The 20,061-nt window shown below is 39.7% G+C and overlaps 2 protein-coding genes across 7 annotated transcripts in view; one reads left to right on the forward strand and one right to left on the reverse strand.

The window, feature by feature from the left end:
- Nucleotides 1–369: 369 nt before the first annotated feature.
- Nucleotides 370–3,996, forward strand: LOC107396062 (retinoschisin). Its single transcript, XM_015975586.3, has 6 exons — nt 370–1,334; nt 1,612–1,637; nt 1,728–1,911; nt 2,484–2,625; nt 2,879–3,074; nt 3,164–3,996. The coding sequence occupies exons 1-6, from the start codon at nt 1,280–1,282 to the stop codon at nt 3,314–3,316; spliced, it is 756 nt and encodes a 251-aa protein (XP_015831072.1). The 5' UTR covers nt 370–1,279; the 3' UTR covers nt 3,317–3,996.
- A 2,568-nt stretch (nt 3,997–6,564) lies between these two features.
- LOC107396052 (cyclin-dependent kinase-like 5) overlaps nt 6,565–20,061 on the reverse strand; it is a 92,338-nt gene continuing 78,841 nt past the window's right edge. For 5 of the 6 annotated variants that reach the window (XM_054734715.2, XM_015975567.3, XM_015975565.3 and 2 more), the window contains 4 exons: nt 11,403–11,526; nt 11,071–11,176; nt 8,140–8,301; nt 6,565–8,054 (listed from right to left, as the gene is read on the reverse strand). In XM_054734715.2, the coding sequence (XP_054590690.2) occupies nt 7,695–8,054; nt 8,140–8,301; nt 11,071–11,176; nt 11,403–11,526 (752 nt within the window). In that variant the 3' untranslated portion in view covers nt 6,565–7,694. Of the gene's footprint in view, nt 8,055–8,139; nt 8,302–10,770; nt 10,897–11,070; nt 11,177–11,402; nt 11,527–20,061 lie in introns of all 6 variants that reach the window. The other variant, XM_054734717.2, reaches the window with a different exon arrangement.

Genomic DNA, 20,061 nt, shown 5'->3' on the forward strand with positions numbered 1-20,061 from the left:
TGACAATTAATTTTGGAATAACGGCTTCTAATAAGGTTCAATAAGAAGGTTATCTAATTTATTTATTTTATTGATTTAATTATTTTTGTTTTCAAAGTTTTCCCATCAATAAATTCACTGGAAATTGGTGGATTGTATATGTATAGTTGTTGTTGTTGTTGGTGTGTGTGTGTGTGTGTGTGTGTGTGTGTGTGTGTGTGTGTGTGTGTGTGTGTGTGTGTGTGTGTGTGTGTGTGTGTGTGTGTGTGTGTGTGTGTGTGTGTGTGTGGAGGGCGGGTATTGCAGCTCAATAATATATGTTTTGGACATATTGGGGTGCCAGTGGTTAGGAGTTTGCTCTGTAACCAGTGGGTTGTTGGTTCCAAACTAGGCTCAGTCTATGTCAGTTGTTGGGTCCTTGGGCAAGATACTTCACACTCCTTGCCTGCTGGTGGGGGTCAGAGGGACCAGTGGCACCTGTGTGCAGCAGCCTTGCCTCTGTCAGTGTGCCCAAGGGCAGCTGTGGGTACAATGTAGCTCATCACCACCAGCACGTGATTGGATGAATCACTTACTGTAGCGCTTTGAAGTCCTATGACTCAGAAAGGCAATGTACAAGTGCAGGTTATTTATCATTTATAAATTTTAACCCTAAAACTTTTTTGCAATTTAGCGACCCTTTGGTCCAACTAGTCAGCCATAGAGTTCAACTAGTAGCCCAACAGCCCTAACTAGTAAGGTTTTTCCAGTAACTAATTGACTACTAGTTGACCAGTGAACATAACATTTCTACCAGTTAAGGCTTAAAATATTCTGTTGTCAACTAGTGTGCACTTTTATCGGTTGATGGTCAGCAAGTAAGAATATATTGTTGACAAAGTAAATATGTAAGGATTTTTGATCAACCAGTTGGACTTTTTGCTTGAAAGCCTTTAGCTCCAGCCAGGTGGACAAAAGCATCACTAGATGGCAAAACAATCTAACTAGTAAACGCCTTTACTGAACCAATGCATCAATATGTCAAACAACTTGAACAGGCAGGGACTTTAAATTAATACATAAATTACTTGCCATACAAGCCCAAATTGGAGTACGCTGCTGTGAGCCTGACCAGGATGAACTCTGGTTCTAAACCTTTGATGGGGTGGCTGCTGAAATTTAGGTACAGTATAAGTGTCCCATGTGAAGCATCTTAGTGCCACTAAAGAGTTTTAGAAGAAGCCATCACAGGCCGCGGGATTACCGTAATCCCATCCACCACAGTTGGGTATCACAAGTCATTCCAGCACAGGTGAAGAAGATGGAGGTCACTACCAGTCGTGCTGCTGTGCTGCTCCTCCTGCTTCTATCTCAGAGTAAGTCATCGCACAAGAGGTGCTTTGTTTCTTTTAAATGATAGTCGCAGTAATCAATCTCAGTAATCACACAATGCTTAGAAATAAAATGCAGCTCATCAAGTTGTATCAAGAGACAAAAATGAGTTGTTAGTGAGAGTTGGAATGACGTTTTTCTTTCCTCCTTCTGCACGAAGACTAAATGTTTAGTACAGTTATGGGGATAATTACAATAATTTTGGTGTCTCTGAAAGTTTTCTAATTTTGTATTTTAATGCTTTTTTGTTCACCTGCTCAGCCCTGATCACTGTGCATTCCCAAGAGGTCAGACATCAGTTCACTAGAAGCCTAAAACGTAATTTTAAAAGTATCTGAGGGTAACCTTGGATTCACTCGTCCCTGCATGTTCATCAGGAAGAAGAGGCCATCCAGGAGGAGGAGCTGCAGGAGGAGGAGCAGCAGGTGATTGAGACATGGACACGGAAGGTCAAAGCCTGCACCTGTGACTGCATGTCCATTGATTCACCCACACCTGCTCCCATCTCACCTGTCCTGCCGATCACACTACCTCAGGGTCACGCACTGAACTGTATGCCAGGTAAGGACTCAACCAAGTTCACTTGACTTACCTGTGCTGGGTGTCCTTTATTTCATAGGCAGGTATGACAGGAGGAGATCTGTTGAAGCTAATGGACCTCCCAGTTGAAGGTTGTTTCTCCCTCTACACTTTTATCATCTGCTAAGACTCTGCAGAATTCATCAGTCATCATCTTTTACTGTATCTGAGATGGACTTGCGTTGACATTTTGCGGTATGAAAATAAACACCAGCAGCAAATGCTGTTTAGATAATCCTATTACCTGTGCAGGAATGTGATGTGATGAGCAGATTAGGGAACTCAAAATAGGGAGAGCCCTTTAGCCAGTAGAATTAGCAAGGAGGCACTCACCAGGTATCGCTCTGATCATCTTCTTCAGCCGTTTTCATTCAATTCTCCCATGTATCAAAGGTCATTGCAGCTATCAATCACACATGGGAAAGCTGAGCCAACACACTTACAGTCTTCATGTTGTATTTACAAAACTGCTGCAATGAAGTCAAATTATTTTCTTGGATTTTTATCATTTTGATAACAAATTACCACAACAATTGAAATGTTCCCACCCACAGAATGTCCATATCACAGAGCTCTGGGGTTTGAATCAGGATCCATAACCTCAGACCAGATCAGCTGCTCCAATCAGGACCAGTACACTGGCTGGTACTCCTCCTGGATCCCTAACAAGGCTCGTCTCAACAACCAAGGCTTTGGGTAAAACATGCTATTCTGTCCTGTTAACATCATGTACATAAACAGCACTGTGATATGGGTTTTCCTCCTTACAGAATTCAGTTTCATTGTTTTTGCTTTTCTACCCTGCCTTTATGTTTCCAGTATCAAAGATAACACGAGTACATAGAAAATGCAAAATAATAAAAAAGGGAAAAAACTAGAATAAATCAGTACTGGGGCAAATGCGTTCTCACAGTACTGTAATCTGTAGAGTAAAACAAGGTTTTGTTAGGTGTGCATGGTTGTCCAAGTTCAACGACCAGCACCAGTGGATCCAGATTGACCTGAAGGAAGAAGGTGTGGTGTCCGGCATCCTGACCCAGGGCCGCTGCGACGCCGATGAGTGGATCACCAAATACAGCATCCAGTATCGCTCTGTGGAGACTCTCAACTGGATTTATTATAAAGACCAAACAGGAAACAACAGGGTATGCAAACAGACAAGGATACACACTTTTTTCTTTTGCTCCTAGACTTGTGAGTAAAAGATCCACTTTTCTGTCGCTTTCTTTCTCAGGTTTTCTACGGGAACTCTGACCGCATGTCCACTGTGCAGAACCTGCTGCGCCCACCAATCATAGCTCGTTTCATCCGTCTGCTGCCGCTGGGCTGGCACACCCGCATCGCCGTAAGGATGGAGCTGCTGATGTGCATGAACAAGTGCACCTGAACTGCTTCTTTTCCTCACGGTCTAACCTTCCCCGGCCAGCCTTCCTTATGCCAACGAAAGGAGAGCGTTGTCACAGATCCAGTAACTCAAACGTGGCCTGTAACATGCACGTCTGTTTATGGCAAAGCTCAGAGAAAACTCCATCCAGGGAAGGAGGACGAATCTAGTGTCCTTTGATCCACTGTTGTTGATCTGTCCTAAAACGCAGTCTCACGGCATTTCACTCCCAGTAAAGCCAAAGGAGTAAAAAACCAGTATGGTTGTTTAATTTATTTTAAAATGAAATAAACCAAAGTTTAAGATTGTTAAATCAAATGAGCTTATTTTATTGTTGATTTACTCTTACATATGTAAACATAAATATTCTAAAATCATTAAGCTGATGTTCTCATTAGGAAAAAAGCAGAATAACACGGACTATGCTACTAATTTGTGTCTTAAACTAAAGCACAAGCTTAATAACTGATTTCATTTGAACAGCTGCTGAAGATGTTTTTGTTAATAATACCAAACAAGTAGTCACACACCAGTATTAATATAATACACAGTGCTCCCTCAACGTGAATTATTCTGTGACAGGTACCGTGTGGTCCTGTTGGACTCTGTTACAGCCTCGGTCTTCACACGCTGCACACACACGCTGCACACACACGCTGCACACACACGCTGCACACACACGCTGCACACACACGCTGCACACACACGCTGCACACACACGCTGCACACACACGCAGTCAAATCAACATCAGCTCAGCGGGAATTTACAGGTCCAGGGCAACGTTGCTGCAGCCGCCTCGTCACTTCTAAGTGCATCATTTAAAAAAAGTTAGGACTGTTTCTCTGCCAACAGTTACAGTACAGACCCCCCCACCAACACTCGGAGAGGTATTAAAAAGCTCTTCCCAAGTGGTTCAACATGTGCAGCAGTCAAAACAGCAGTGCAGTGATTCCCAACCAGATTTGAGGTAACCTGGAAATATAGTGTTTGAAGCCACCTGTTACATGATTAAACACATTTTAAATGGAAATGACACAAAAGCCAGCAAGTAACAGGAGTGTGAACAGGTGCTTTAGCTGAAGTGAAAAAGGAGGGAAATCTTCTTTTGGACTCCAACAAAAGGATAGAAGAACAAAACTAGGCAGCTAAAACGTAAGCAAGGGCCATTAGCAAAGTTCAAACGAGAAAGAAAATGGGTACATGTGGGGCAGGACTTTAATGCATTCAAGTGAACATCTATATTTATTCCTATCCTCACAAAAGTTCCCTTTTCACATCATCCATCAAGGAAACAGCAGAGAAGTGGACTCGAGCCGCTCTACATGAACGGGAGTCAGACTCCAGTTAAAATTTTGATGACTTGTTTAGAGGAAGTTAAACTTTAACAACAACGTCTCTTGATTTCACTGGAACCTGACCGTGCTGACTAGAAATACTTAAGATAACATAGGTTGAACATAAAATAGTTAATATTTACTAGGAGATTAGACATCAACACTTTTACTTGTGATTAGGTTCAGTTGTGTTTGTTGCTTGTTTTGTCAAATATTTTAGGTATCAGTCACCTTTCTCTAGAAAAGATGTCTTTTTACTCTGTAATTAAAGAGCAAGTCATCCCCAAATCTACTTTTTTCTGATAAACTATATAAATGTGTGTCTAATCGTGCTGCAGATACGTGTAGTCAATAGTTTTGAACTTTAATGCATTTTAGTTAAAATTTTAATTTTCTGCCTAAAACTGTCAGTGTTGTGCCGTTGTCAGGTAAAAACTCTGCACTGCATTTGAATTTAAATCTGTCAGCGCTGTTGGCTAAGTGGTCCCGTAGAACGCTAGCTGGTGCCATACGATGTCACAATTTAGTTGTGAGCCCGTGTGTGTGTGTGTGTGTGTGTGTGTGTGTGTATTTGTTAGTGGCTCCGCCTTCTCGGTCTGCTAGGTAACAGCATTTGTTGCATTTTTCAAACAGGAAGTGGGAGTTGAGTAAGAATCTGGTAGGGGTGACTTGCTCTTTAAGTTACAAATTTAGTCAAATTACTTGTTTAGGATTTGAAATTCAAAGTTTAATAGTTGGACTTGGCTTGAGACTTGAATGAGTGTGAAGACTCGAGGCTTACAAATGAATGACTTGGTCCCAACTCTGGGAATTACAGTATTATATCAGAATGCCTGGAGGCGGGCGTGGCAGATTAGCAACAGTTAAAACCTACCTACCTGGTTACTCCACACACGTGTTTCATGAGCATCTTTTAACTCAGAAGTGCCCCTGAAGGACTTAGTTGTTCGTCCTTTTATCAAAACGTATTTTGAGCCAAATCGTATAAAAAGGAAAACTTGATGCACTAATAATAGGGAATAAATATTGCCAGGAGATGAAAGCTAAAGCATTAATCAACAATGAACAAGTTAAAACAAACTGACCAAACTAACTTATAATGAATATTCTACATTTATAAAGTAGAAGACATGTACATATTTGACCTGTTATAGAACACAGAGGTTTAGATTCTGAGGATAAACACATAACGTGGTGTCTAAATAATCCCAAAGGTAAACAGAAGCAATAAAACGAGCAGTTGGGATTCACAACACCAACAATGGCTTTTGTGGTCATCTATCTGCTGTAAGAACTTCCTCTTATTGGAAAAAAATGTTTTTGTTTAGTGTTTTTATTTATTTTAACAGCAGTTAACTGATGATGCTTAGAGTTTAGTTTTTGTATTTTAAAATCTGATCACAATTCAGCCACTTGGAAGGTTCTTCTGGAAAAACTAACAAATCTTGTGTGTGTGTGTGTGTGTGTGTGTGTGTGTGTGTGTGTGTGTGTGTGCGCGCGCGTGTGTGTGTGTGTGTGTGTGTGTGTGTGTGTGTGTGTGTGTGTGTGAGAGAGAGAGAGAGAGTGTGTGAGAGAGAGAGAGAGTGAGCGAGATAGAGGGTGAGAGAGACAGGGAGGGGGAGGGAGGGAGAGAGGGTGGTAGAGAGAGATAGAGAGGGGGAGGGTTTGCTCAAAGGTGTGCAAATCCTAATCATCCATTTACATTTGAGGTAGTTTGAAATCTGAATATTATTATTATTATAATAATTAATCTATATGTAACTATTGTTTGCGACTGAATGACAATAGTTAATTTTTGAAAAAAGAATTCACCATACAGTTCATGATTATGATTATAAACTTGTTAATCAAGATGAGCTTAATCAGAACAGGACACACAGGGCGCAGTACACAGGTGCGTCCTACAGAGGGCAGTGTAAGCTACAACATGTTTATTTTGGTCAGTTTCTAAAATGGCTGCATTTCATAAAGACATAATGACCTAAATATCGCCAAAAGGAGTAAACAAGTTGAAGCTTTTAGGCGGTCGGATTGTTGGTACGGCTACAACGAACGCTGCATCGACTGAGCTTTTTATATCCAGAGTGACTGAGCACACCCAAGGGCAAGACGCTTGGTCAGAGTTACAATCCTGCGTGAGATGAACACCAGTGACATCAGTCCCTGTCCAGTCCCCTGGTTAAACTTTAGGAGTTAAGAATGCCTTAGAGTAGTCTAAAGGAACGACTGCACAGTAAAATCAATCATTTCATAAAACAAGAAAATACACTTCAAATCTACACTTCGTCTATCCACATGTGTGTGTGTGTGTGTGTGCACTGAGTTTTTAACATATTTAATTTATAATATAATACAAATTACATAACTAATCATATATAAAGTCTATCAAACATGGAAGCCTTTAAAAAATTAAGACGCAAAAGGCTTTTGGCCTGTTTGCAAGCAGAGATTACAACAGTAGGTTTGGTGTGTGTGTGTGTGTGTGTGTGTGTGTGTGAGTTTAGGTGTGTGTGTGTGAGAGAGAGAGTTTATGCGTGTGTGTGTGTGTGTGTGAGTTTAGGTGTGTGTGTGTGTGAGAGTTTATGCGTGTGTGTGTGTGTGTGTGTGTGTGTGTGTGTGTGTGTGTGTGTGTGAGTTTAGGTGTGTGTGTGTGTGTGAGAGAGAGTTTATGCGTGTGTGTGTGTGTGTGTGTGTGTGTGTGTGTGTGTGTGTGAGTTTAGGTGTGTGTGTGTGAGAGAGAGTTTATGCGTGTGTGTGTGTGTGTGTGTGTGTGTGTGTGTGTGTGTGAGTTTAGGTGTGTGTGTGTGAGAGAGAGTTTATGCGTGTGTGTGTGTGTGTGTGTGTGTGAGTTTAGGTGTGTGTGTGTGAGAGAGAGTTTATGCGTGTGTGTGTGTGTGTGTGTGTGAGTTTAGGTGTGTGTGTGTGTGAGGGAGAGTTTATGCGTGTGTGTGTGTGTGTGTGTGCAGCTGATTTACAGGGAGGTGTAAGAGCAACAGGAGGGAGGCAGAATGCTGAGGTGGATGTGAAAGCTGCAGAGAGATGGAGATTACAGAGCCGTCTCTTTCAGGTCATTAAGGTTTGGCATGCGAGACCTGGACGGGCGCCCAAAGCCGTGTCCATTCTGACCCCCCTTGACACCCATTTGCTCTGGGTAGGGGTTGCCCTCTGGGCGGCCCAGGGCAGACGAGTGCCAGCCTGACTCCAGCTGTCCCGGCAGAGGGTAGGCTGCCTGTCGGCTCTTCAGCTGAGGCGTGCTGACCCCTGAGTGACCCTGGCTTTCAGAGAAACCCCCTTGAGCGGAGGTTGAGTTAGGCAGCGGCTGGTAGCGCATATCTGAGGATGCTGTCTGGTTGGAGGAGGAGGATGAGAGGTGTAGGAGCTTGCGAAGTGACTTTAGTGGCTGACTCTGAAAAGACAAACAATCTGTTAAATAAAAACAGTTTAAAACAGAAATAATAAAACAATACTCTTCTTTCCTCTCTGGGACTCACTGGAGAATGCGAATCGGACAGCTTCTCAGGTGGCCAGCCTTTGTCTCGGTCTCGTTCTTGGTTCCGGTCTCTGCTTTTATCCCGAGTTCTGTGGCGGCTGCTCTGATGACCTGAGGACCTGGAGGACTTCTGGATGACCGCATCCATACCGTCGTTTTGAGCCTGTCAAAGGTATGCTAGTTCAGAAAATGTTTGATTTCCTTTAAAACATTTAAATGTTCTTTAGAGAAAAGATTTCTAGCGATCCATGAGATCCTTATCAGTAATGTTACCTCCCTGACTAAAGTTCATTTTAGGACTGTGGCGTTGTATTGATTGGTCTGCAGAATTCATACGAAAACACATGACACGGTACAGCTGTGTAACTGATCCCACCCTAGATCATGGTATCGTAAGTCTCACACAATCGTCACTTCCTATTAATTGTTTCATAATTTCCTTCTATTACTAGAAATAAAAGTAGTTTTTCTTGTTTTGAGCTTTAAACCTTTATGCCATTTATTCAGTCGTGTTTTGGTGACACTTGGAAGATGTGCTTCAAGCCTCTAGTTTGGGACTTTTTATAATTTACATGAAAATTGGACCAGAACAAATGCATCATTATGCTGATGACACGGCGGTTTATATCTGCTCAAACACTGTTGATGAGGTCTTTGATGGTCTGCTGTCTACATTTGACTTTGAGTGGTATTTGTTACATCTAAAACTGGTAATATAGCCAAAAACACTAAGTTGCTTTCAAATAGAAATAAAATCTCAGCATTTCTCTTCACTATCAAACCCACACAAGAAACCCTTTTAAGGGCAGCAGTAGCTCAGGAGGTAGAGCAGGTTGTCCAGTAACTAAAGGGTTTTAACCCACTTAACCCACCGTGCCTGCCGGTGGTGGTCAGAGGGACCGGTAGCACCTGTGCTCAACAGCCTTGCCTCTGTTAGTGTGCGCCAGGACAGCTGTGGCTACACTGTAGCTCATCACCATCAGTGTGTGAATGTGTGTGTGTGAATGGATGAATGACTGATTCAATTCAGTTCAAATCAAATTCAATTCAAAAAGACTTTATTAATCCCAGAGGGAAACTGGTTGCTGTAGTAGCTCAGAATAATAATAATAATCAAGTCATCAAAGAGTTGTTGTATATTACAATGGCTGTTGGCAGGAAGGATCTCCAGTAGCGGTCAGTGTTGCAGCCAAACTGAAGAAGCCTCTGACTGAAGACACTCTTCCGTTGTCGGACAGTCTTGTGAAGAGAATGCTCAGGGTTGTCCATCATTTTCTTGATTCTCTGGAGAATCCTTCTTTGCATTATCTCCTCCAGCGGTTCTGAAACTCTGGCTGAGTCCTTGAAAGAGCTTGGAGTTCCTCCATCTTGTTGGCCAGTGATCCCACATCGCCCATTATGATCAATGGAAGAGATTTTTTGAATTTCCTCTTTCTCTGTCTCCGTTTTGCTCCCACTTGTCACCCACGCTTCTTGTGTTTTAGCTCATTTGGGATTTGTGGCTTCAGTTGAGGTATTATTTCAGCCTTTCCCATGTTAATCAGCTGCTCCCGATTGTAAACAGCTTGTTGCCATGGTTACGCATCATAACAAATGCTCAAAAAGTAAAAAAAAAAGCTAAAAATTAGCAGTAAAAATCCTCCAAGCTTCACAGCACCAGAAACACAAAAGTAAAATGTCCAAAAAAATACAGTTTTTCTTGAGAAAGTAGAAGAAAAAATGTCCAAGAAAAGGCAAAACTTACATATAGTCAACAGAGCTACTCCAACATGCAGCCACCCAGAGCAGCGCAGTTCCATTGCGTTATAAAGCACCTTGGGAAGTTCTAGGACTGTAGAAGGTGCTATGTAAAATACAGTCAATTTACCATTTTTAATTGTGTCTCTCCCTTTAAACAAGTTGATGGTTTTACTGATGAACACGTTTCCTTTAAAGCCATAAACTGGACATCTAAGAATCTGTCCAACAATATCAGATCCTGAGTGTTTACTAATCTGAGATGGAGAGCCAATAGATCTTCTTTTGAAAATAAAAATCAAATTTTTGAGAACAAACTTAATTTTACATTTCCAGCCTATCTGTGTTTTTTTTAATCAAATACAATCAAGTGTTCACCAGCTCTAACTGCCTTATTCCTTCAGGCCAGATTGCATTTATTTGTGCTCTGTCATCAGCAGTAACTCCCCCCCAACACCCACCCACTGCCAGCCTCTGAACAAACTGTCACTTATAAATAGAAATGTGAATGGAGTCTCAAACACTGGTTTCATGCCGCACCATCACTGCTGCAGAGGTGGTAGGCAGTTTAACGTGTCAAAATATGGTGGCCTTATACTCAGGGACTGTTCTTGTATCTCATCTCCGGTCCTGTTCTGCTCTGTTATTAACGTTTTGGTTTAGACACACTTTGAATACTTGATCAACTACTTTTTGGAAAGAAGCAAATCGTGTGTGCTTAGCCAGAAACGCTAACCAGCACGAGTAAGTTAACGAGCAAAAAATTATTACGTAAGTCTCGAAGAGGAACAAGCTTCAAATGAGTCAACAAAACGGTGCTGATGAATGTAGTAAATACAGTTAGACAGAAGACACTGGGTGGGAGGTGGGAGGGAGATTGTAAAGCAACGTGCACCCTGGGAGAAGACGGCACTACAGGAAGGACTCTCACACAGGAGTTATGCTTTATGCTATTCTTTGGACTAAAGAGGGGGAACATATATTTCTTGATGACAGGAGGCCGTCCATCAGGGACTTCCATCTGTAATTTAAAAGCACACAACCGATGGCACAGATAACAAGGATGCACATAAAACAAGACAACAACAAAAGCATTTCAGTAAAGAAGCAAAAGGACGAAGCAGTGAAAGAGAATCATGGTGTGGAGAGACGATTTATAAACGTGCATCTTTGAATTCAGATGTTTTAAACTTACCATCTGAGATTTTTTCTTTTTCTTCTTTATTGCTCTGAAGAATCCCGGCTTCTCCTTTCCTTTGGATGGCTCAGAGGCATTCAAGACCACAGTGTCTGGGCCAGTCCTGAAAGTAAAGGAACTCAGCACGGTGTCCCAGCCGAGAAGTTTTCAACAAGACCCGACAATTTGTGTCAAAGCCGCTGCTTCACATGGGCAGCATGCAGTTAAACTTGACAGCCCTGTTACAACAGCAGCAACAGCAAACTAATCTGTGTACCTGTCAAAGTTGTGAAAATGTTTCTTTTGCAAACAAATAAATAAAGTAGATTACAGTAGAAGAAAGACATTACCAGGGGTCAAACGCTGGCTGACGTTTGGAGTGGTTTGTCAAACTGCTGCCTTCCCCGGACAAGCCAGAATCCCGGTCTTGGCCCCGGCTGTCATGGAAAGAGTTGTCTGGCCTAGGAGAAGGAACTGCTCAACACACAACAAAATAAACAGATGTGACCTCTTATTTGGCAAAGGACACAGACACAGGCATGAAAAACCAGTTCCACAAACGTTCGTGCTTGACTCGCTCTGTAGTGAGTATTCCATCCTCTGACCGGTGTCTCTGACTCTAACCTATCAACTAATCTTAACTGTGGTGATGAATTTTGTAGAAACTAGTTAGTTAGTTACAGTAGTTAGTTAGTTAGATAGTTAGTTAGATAGACTCAACTTGCTACTTCTACTCACAACATGCTAAACTGGAACTGTTAGGATGGTCATGCTAACCGTGTATAAAGTTGCATTCACACATCTTAAGCATTGAATTGACAGGAAGCTGTGAGAGGCACGATCCTTCAACAATGAGTAAAAAGTATTTTCTTACAGCAAAGCCTTCAGCGTACATGTACAGTGTCTTTCACAGATCGTAAATGATCGTATTTTTATTAGCAGCTGTTACATTTTAACCAAAGACACAACTATAGGGAGGATCCTGTTGTCCAGAAAAAGATATCCTGATGAATATTCTAAGAATTGCCTTGAATAAACAAAGATTTATGGTCACCAGATAATGAATTCTAAGTATTTTGTGGGTCTTCTCACATTTATCCCAGGCAGAATTATCAAATAGATTTCCAATTCAAATGCCTACATAAATACCTTATTGTAACCAGTATGATCAGGGTCTCTCTGTGAAGCAGGCCTAAGGAGTGGTACCCATCTGTGTTCTGGGCTTCTCTTAGCCTTTATTTGTTGTAACAAAGCAGAAGGACTTTAGTATCTTGGATGAGAAGATCTGGCTGTAAGGTAGTTGTTGCTTGTTGATGTTGTGGTAGACATCTGAGGTTGAGGGAGTCCCACAGAGCTTGGTCAGCTTATGGGACTTGGCCCAGAATCACTGCTGCTTAAGTAGTAGGAGACACTAGAACAATACTTTGATCAGTCTCAGAATTTTTTGGCAAACCAGCAGGCAGCAAAACCAATACTTTGTGTGGTGGATGATGTTTTTGGGAGCTGGTCAAGGCCCCAGATATTGCTAGGGACATCTTGTTTGATTGTACAAAAGTGTGGAGGTCACGGAAAGTCCCTCAAGGCTGGCAGACTGGGTGGTGTTCCCATTCAGTAAAATGTATGTACGTGCCCTTGAGCAAGTCATGTGCGTGTGTGCATGCGTGTTTGTTAGTGGCTCGTTTCTACGGAGAATCTCTTCATCTCATTTGGCGGGATGGGTGGTTTGCTGTTAGTCACTGCAGCAGCGCCATCCTCATCGTCCACCATGGCAATGCCCTGGTAGGGACGTGACTTCATCTTTAATCACACTCCTCAGCCTCCCTGGTAAACTCGATGCCAGGTTGCTAGCAACGAGGGTCCACGTCATAATCCCATGTCAGATTCAGGATTAATGTACCAGCTCTTCGTCTTTATGAGGACATTTGGAATCTTACGGGAGTCTTCTGTTTGATCTGGATATAAACCCACCCCCTCACAAGACAGCGGGGGCACATTCCTTAGTTTGATTTAGTTTTTCCCTCAGCTCTGTTTATTGACTCTGCACATCATCGACTTCCCATCAGTAATCAGCTCATCTATTCCTGTTTTGGTAATCGCCATCCCACTGGTTAAAAGCATCCTCCTGTTCTCCCAGTTGCTTGTATTGTTTTCCTCACAGGTACTTTTTATTTTGGTGAAACCTTTTACAACTTCACCTGTCTGCCTCCTACTCTTTCACCTGCACCTTTGGCCCAACCAATCATGACAGGCACAGACTCCGTCGTAAGGGCCACCTGATCCCTAAACCATCAGAATGGCCGTTGTTTTTATGTTTTTGCTGACTCATTTTTAAATGAATTCAAATGTGTCAAAGGGTTTCTATGTTACTGAATCAGAATCAGAAAGGTTTTCTATGTTACTGAATCAGAATCAGAAAGGGTTTCTATGTTACTGAATCAGAATCAGAAAGGGTTTCTATGTTACTGAATCAGAATCAGAAAGGGTTTCTATGTTACTGAATCAGAATCAGAAAGGGTTTCTATGTTACTGAATCAGAATCAGAAAGGGTTTCTATGTTACTGAATCAGAATCAGAAAGGGTTTCTATGTTACTGAATCAGAATCAGAAAGGGTTTCTATGTTACTGAATCAGAATCAGAAAGGGTTTCTATGTTACTGAATCAGAATCAGAAAGGGTTTCTATGTTACTGAATCAGAATCAGAAAGGGTTTCTATGTTACTGAATCAGAATCAGAAAGGGTTTCTATGTTACTGAATCAGAATCAGAAAGGGTTTCTATGTTACTGAATCAGAATCAGAAAGGGTTTCTATGTTACTGAATCAGAATCAGAAAGGGTTTCTATGTTACTGAATCAGAATCAGAAAGGGTTTCTATGTTACTGAATCAGAATCAGAAAGGGTTTCTATGTTACTGAATCAGAATCAGAAAGGTTTTCTATGTTACTGAATCAGAATCAGAAAGGTTTTCTATGTTACTGAATCAGAATCAGAAAGGTTTTCTATGTTACTGAATCAGAATCAGAAAGGGTTTCTATGTTACTGAATCAGAATCAGAAAGGGTTTCTATGTTACTGAATCAGAATTAGAAAGGGTTTCTGTGTTACTGAATCAGAATCAGAAAGGGTTTCTGTGTTACTGAATCAGAATCAGAAAGGGTTTCTGTGTTACTGAATCAGAATCAGAAAGGTTTTCTGTGTTACTGAATCAGATTCAGAAAGGTTTTCTGTGTTACTGAATCAGAATCAGAAAGGGTTTCTGTGTTACTGAATCAGATTCAGAAATGTTTTCTGTGTTACTGAATCAGAATCAGAAAGGTTTTCTGTGTTACTGAATCAGAATCAGAAAGGGTTTCTGTGTTACTGAATCAGAATCAGAAAGGTTTTCTGTGTTACTGAATCAGAATCAGAAAGGGTTTCTGTGTTACTGAATCAGAATCAGAAAGGGTTTCTGTGTTACTGAATCAGAATCAGAAAGGTTTTCTGTGTTACTGAATCAGAATCAGAAAGGGTTTCTATGTTACTGAATCAGAATCAGAAAGGTTTTCTATGTTACTGAATCAGAATCAGAAAGGTTTTCTATGTTACTGAATCAGAATCAGAAAGGTTTTCTATGTTACTGAATCAGAATCAGAAAGGTTTTCTATGTTACTGAATCAGAATCAGAAAGGTTTTCTATGTTACTGAATCAGAATCAGAAAGGTTTTCTATGTTACTGAATCAGAATCAGAAAGGGTTTCTATGTTACTGAATCAGAATCAGAAAGGGTTTCTGTGTTACTGAATCAGAATCAGAAAGGTTTTCTATGTTACTGAATCAGAATCAGAAAGGGTTTCTGTGTTACTGAATCAGAATCAGAAAGGGTTTCTGTGTTACTGAATCAGAATCAGAAAGGTTTTCTGTGTTACTGAATCAGAATCAGAAAGGTTTTCTGTGTTACTGAATCAGAATCAGAAAGGTTTTCTGTGTTACTGAATCAGAATCAGAAAGGTTTTCTGTGTTACTGAATCAGAATCAGAAAGGTTTTCTGTGTTACTGAATCAGAATCAGAAAGGGTTTCTGTGTTACTGAATCAGAATCAGAAAGGGTTTCTGTGTTACTGAATCAGAATCAGAAAGGTTTTCTATGTTACCGAATCAGAATCAGAAAGGTTTTCTATGTTACTGAATCAGAATCAGAAAGGGTTTCTATGTTACTGAATCAGAATCAGAAAGGGTTTCTATGTTACTGAATCAGAATCAGAAAGGTTTTCTATGTTACTGAATCAGAATCAGAAAGGTTTTCTATGTTACTGAATCAGAATCAGAAAGGTTTTCTATGTTACTGAATCAGAATCAGAAAGGTTTTCTATGTTACTGAATCAGAATCAGAAAGGGTTTCTGTGTTACTGAATCAGATTCAGAAATGTTTTCTGTGTTACTGAATCAGAATCAGAAAGGGTTTCTGTGTTACTGAATCAGAATCAGAAAGGTTTTCTGTGTTACTGAATCAGAATCAGAAAGGGTTTCTGTGTTACTGAATCAGAATCAGAAAGGTTTTCTGTGTTACTGAATCAGAATCAGAAAGGGTTTCTATGTTACTGAATCAGAATCAGAAAGGGTTTCTATGTTACTGAATCAGAATCAGAAAGGGTTTCTGTGTTACTGAATCAGAATCAGAAAGGGTTTCTGTGTTACTGAATCAGAATCAGAAAGGGTTTCTGTGTTACTGAATCAGAATCAGAAAGGTTTTCTGTGTTACTGAATCAGAATCAGAAAGGTTTTCTGTGTTACTGAATCAGAATCAGAAAGGTTTTCTGTGTTACTGAATCAGAATCAGAAAGGGTTTCTGTGTTACTGAATCAGAATCAGAAAGGTTTTCTGTGTTACTGAATCAGAATCAGAAAGGGTTTCTGTGTTACTGAATCAGAATCAGAAAGGTTTTCTGTGTTACTGAATCAGAATCAGAAAGGGTTTCTGTGTTACTGAATCAGAATCAGAAAGGTTTTCTGTGTTACTGAATCAGAATCAGAAAGGTTTTCTGTGTTACTGAATCAGAATCAGAAAGGGTTTCTGTGTTACTGAATCAGAATCAGAAAGGGTTTCTATGTTACTGAATCAGAATCAGAAAGGGTTTCTGTGTTACTGAATCAGAATCAGAAAGGGTTTCTGTGTTACTGAATCAGAATCAGAAAGGGTTTCTGTGTTACTGAATAAGAATCAGAAAGGTTTTCTGTGTTACTGAATCAGAATCAGAAAGGTTTTCTGTGTTACTGAATCAGAATCAGAAAGGTTTTCTGTGTTACTGAATCAGAATCAGAAAGGGTTTCTGTGTTACTGAATCAGAATCAGAAAGGTTTTCTGTGTTACTGAATCAGAATCAGAAAGGGTTTCTGTGTTACTGAATCAGAATCAGAAAGGTTTTCTGTGTTACTGAATCAGAATCAGAAAGGGTTTCTGTGTTACTGAATCAGAATCAGAAAGGTTTTCTGTGTTACTGAATCAGAATCAGAAAGGTTTTCTGTGTTACTGAATCAGAATCAGAAAGGTTTTCTGTGTTACTGAATCAGAATCAGAAAGGTTTTCTGTGTTACTGAATCAGAATCAGAAAGGTTTTCTGTGTTACTGAATCAGAATCAGAAAGGTTTTCTGTGTTACTGAATCAGAATCAGAAAGGGTTTCTGTGTTACTGAATCAGAATCAGAAAGGGTTCCTGTGTTACTGAATCAGAATCAGAAAGGGTTTCTGTGTTACTGAATCAGAATCAGAAAGGGTTTTCTATGTTACTGAATCAGAATCAGAAAGGTTTTTCTGTGTTACTGAATCAGAATCAGAAAGGGTTTCTATGTTACTGAATCAGAATCAGAAAGGGTTTCTATGTTACTGAATCAGAATCAGAAAGGTTTTCTATGTTACTGAATCAGAATCAGAAAGGTTTCTATGTTACTGAATCAGAATCAGAAAGGGTTTCTATGTTACTGAATCAGAATCAGAAAGGGTTTTCTATGTTACTGAATCAGAATCAGAAAGGGTTTCTATGTTACTGAATCAGAATCAGAAAGGGTTTCTATGTTACTGAATCAGAATCAGAAAGGGTTTCTATGTTACTGAATCAGAATCAGAAAGGGTTTCTATGTTACTGAATCAGAATCAGAAAGGGTTTCTATGTTACTGAATCAGAATCAGAAAGGGTTTCTATGTTACTGAATCAGAATCAGAAAGGGTTTCTATGTTACTGAATCAGAATCAGAAAGGGTTTCTATGTTACTGAATCAGAATCAGAAAGGGTTTCTATGTTACTGAATCAGAATCAGAAAGGGTTTCTATGTTACTGAATCAGAATCAGAAAGGGTTTTCTATGTTACTGAATCAGAATCAGAAAGGGTTTCTATGTTACTGAATCAGAATCAGAAAGGGTTTCTATGTTACTGAATCAGAATCAGAAAGGGTTTCTATGTTACTGAATCAGAATCAGAAAGGGTTTCTATGTTACTGAATCAGAATCAGAAAGGGTTTCTATGTTACTGAATCAGAATCAGAAAGGGTTTTCTATGTTACTGAATCAGAATCAGAAAGGGTTTCTATGTTACTGAATCAGAATCAGAAAGGGTTTCTATGTTACTGAATCAGAATCAGAAAGGGTTTCTATGTTACTGAATCAGAATCAGAAAGGGTTTCTATGTTACTGAATCAGAATCAGAAAGGGTTTCTATGTTACTGAATCAGAATCAGAAAGGGTTTCTATGTTACTGAATCAGAATCAGAAAGGGTTTCTATGTTACTGAATCAGAATCAGAAAGGGTTTCTGTGTTACTGAATCAGAATCAGAAAGGGTTTCTATGTTACTGAATCAGAATCAGAAAGGGTTTCTATGTTACTGAATCAGAATCAGAAAGGTTTTCTATGTTACTGAATCAGAATCAGAAAGGGTTTCTATGTTACTGAATCAGAATCAGAAAGGGTTTCTGTGTTACTGAATCAGAATCAGAAAGGGTTTCTGTGTTACTGAATCAGAATCAGAAAGGGTTTCTATGTTACTGAATCAGAATCAGAAAGGGTTTCTATGTTACTGAATCAGAATCAGAAAGGGTTTCTATGTTACTGAATCAGAATCAGAAAGGGTTTCTGTGTTACTGAATCAGAATCAGAAAGGGTTTCTGTGTTACTGAATCAGAATCAGAAAGGTTTTCTATGTTACTGAATCAGAATCAGAAAGGGTTTCTGTGTTACTGAATCAGAATCAGAAAGGGTTTCTGTGTTACTGAATCAGAATCAGAAAGGGTTTCTGTGTTACTGAATCAGAATCAGAAAGGGTTTCTGTGTTACTGAATCAGAATCAGAAAGGGTTTCTATGTTACTGAATCAGAATCAGAAAGGGTTTCTATGTTACTGAATCAGAATCAGAAAGGGTTTCTATGTTACTGAATCAGAATCAGAAAGGGTTTCTGTGTTACTGAATCAGAATCAGAAAGGGTTTCTGTGTTACTGAATCAGAATCAGAAAGGGTTTCTGTGTTACTGAATCAGAATCAGAAAGGGTTTCTGTGTTACTGAATCAGAATCAGAAAGGGTTTCTGTGTTACTGAATCAGAATCAGAAAGGGTTTCTGTGTTACTGAATCAGAATCAGAAAGGTTTTCTGTGTTACTGAATCAGAATCAGAAAGGGTTTCTGTGTTACTGAATCAGAATCAGAAAGGGTTTCTGTGTTACTGAATCAGAATCAGAAAGGGTTTCTGTGTTACTGAATCAGAATCAGAAAGGGTTTCTGTGTTACTGAATCAGAATCAGAAAGGGTTTCTGTGTTACTGAATCAGAATCAGAAAGGGTTTCTGTGTTACTGAATCAGAATCAGAAAGGTTTTCTGTGTTACTGAATCAGAATCAGAAAGGTTTTCTGTGTTACTGAATCAGAATCAGAAAGGTTTTCTGTGTTACTGAATCAGAATAAGAAAGGTTTTCTGTGTTACTGAATCAGAATCAGAAAGGTTTTCTGTGTTACTGAATCAGAATCAGAAAGGGTTTCTGTGTTACTGAATCAGAATCAGAAAGGTTTTCTGTGTTACTGAATCAGAATCAGAAAGGGTTTCTGTGTTACTGAATCAGAATCAGAAAGGTTTTCTGTGTTACTGAATCAGAATCAGAAAGGGTTTCTGTGTTACTGAATCAGAATCAGAAAGGGTTTCTGTGTTACTGAATCAGAATCAGAAAGGGTTTCTATGTTACTGAATCAGAATCAGAAAGGGTTTCTATGTTACTGAATCAGAATCAGAAAGGGTTTCTATGTTACTGAATCAGAATCAGAAAGGGTTTCTATGTTACTGAATCAGAATCAGAAAGGGTTTTCTATGTTACTGAATCAGAATCAGAAAGGGTTTCTATGTTACTGAATCAGAATCAGAAAGGGTTTCTATGTTACTGAATCAGAATCAGAAAGGTTTTCTATGTTACTGAATCAGAATCAGAAAGGTTTTCTATGTTACTGAATCAGAATCAGAAAGGTTTTCTATGTTACTGAATCAGAATCAGAAAGGTTTTCTATGTTACTGAATCAGAATCAGAAAGGTTTTCTATGTTACTGAATCAGAATCAGAAAGGTTTTCTATGTTACTGAATCAGAATCAGAAAGGTTTTCTATGTTACTGAATCAGAATCAGAAAGGTTTTCTATGTTACTGAATCAGAATCAGAAAGGTTTTCTATGTTACTTAATCAGAATCAGAAAGGTTTTCTATGTTACTGAATCAGAATCAGAAAGGGTTTCTATGTTACTGAATCAGAATCAGAAAGGGTTTCTATGTTACTGAATCAGAATCAGAAAGGGTTTCTATGTTACTGAATCAGAATCAGAAAGGGTTTCTATGTTACTGAATCAGAATCAGAAAGGGTTTCTATGTTACTGAATCAGAATCAGAAAGGGTTTCTATGTTACTGAATCAGAATCAGAAAGGGTTTCTATGTTACTGAATCAGAATCAGAAAGGGTTTCTATGTTACTGAATCAGAATCAGAAAGGGTTTCTATGTTACTGAATCAGAATCA

Source organism: Nothobranchius furzeri, chromosome 16 (assembly GCF_043380555.1).
Source record: "Nothobranchius furzeri strain GRZ-AD chromosome 16, NfurGRZ-RIMD1, whole genome shotgun sequence".
In the NCBI taxonomy this organism is placed as follows: Eukaryota; Metazoa; Chordata; class Actinopteri; order Cyprinodontiformes; family Nothobranchiidae; genus Nothobranchius; species Nothobranchius furzeri.

Bases quoted from the DNA above. Each gene is read 5' to 3' on its own strand.
- LOC107396062 (XM_015975586.3), top strand. From the start codon at position 1,280: ATGGAGGTCACTACCAGTCGTGCTGCTGTGCTGCTCCTCCTGCTTCTA. The intron at 1,912-2,483 runs GTAAGGACTCAA...TCCCACCCACAG, and splicing joins CGCACTGAACTGTATGCCAG to AATGTCCATATCACAGAGCT. The intron at 2,626-2,878 runs GTAAAACATGCT...AGGTTTTGTTAG, and splicing joins CTCAACAACCAAGGCTTTGG to GTGTGCATGGTTGTCCAAGT.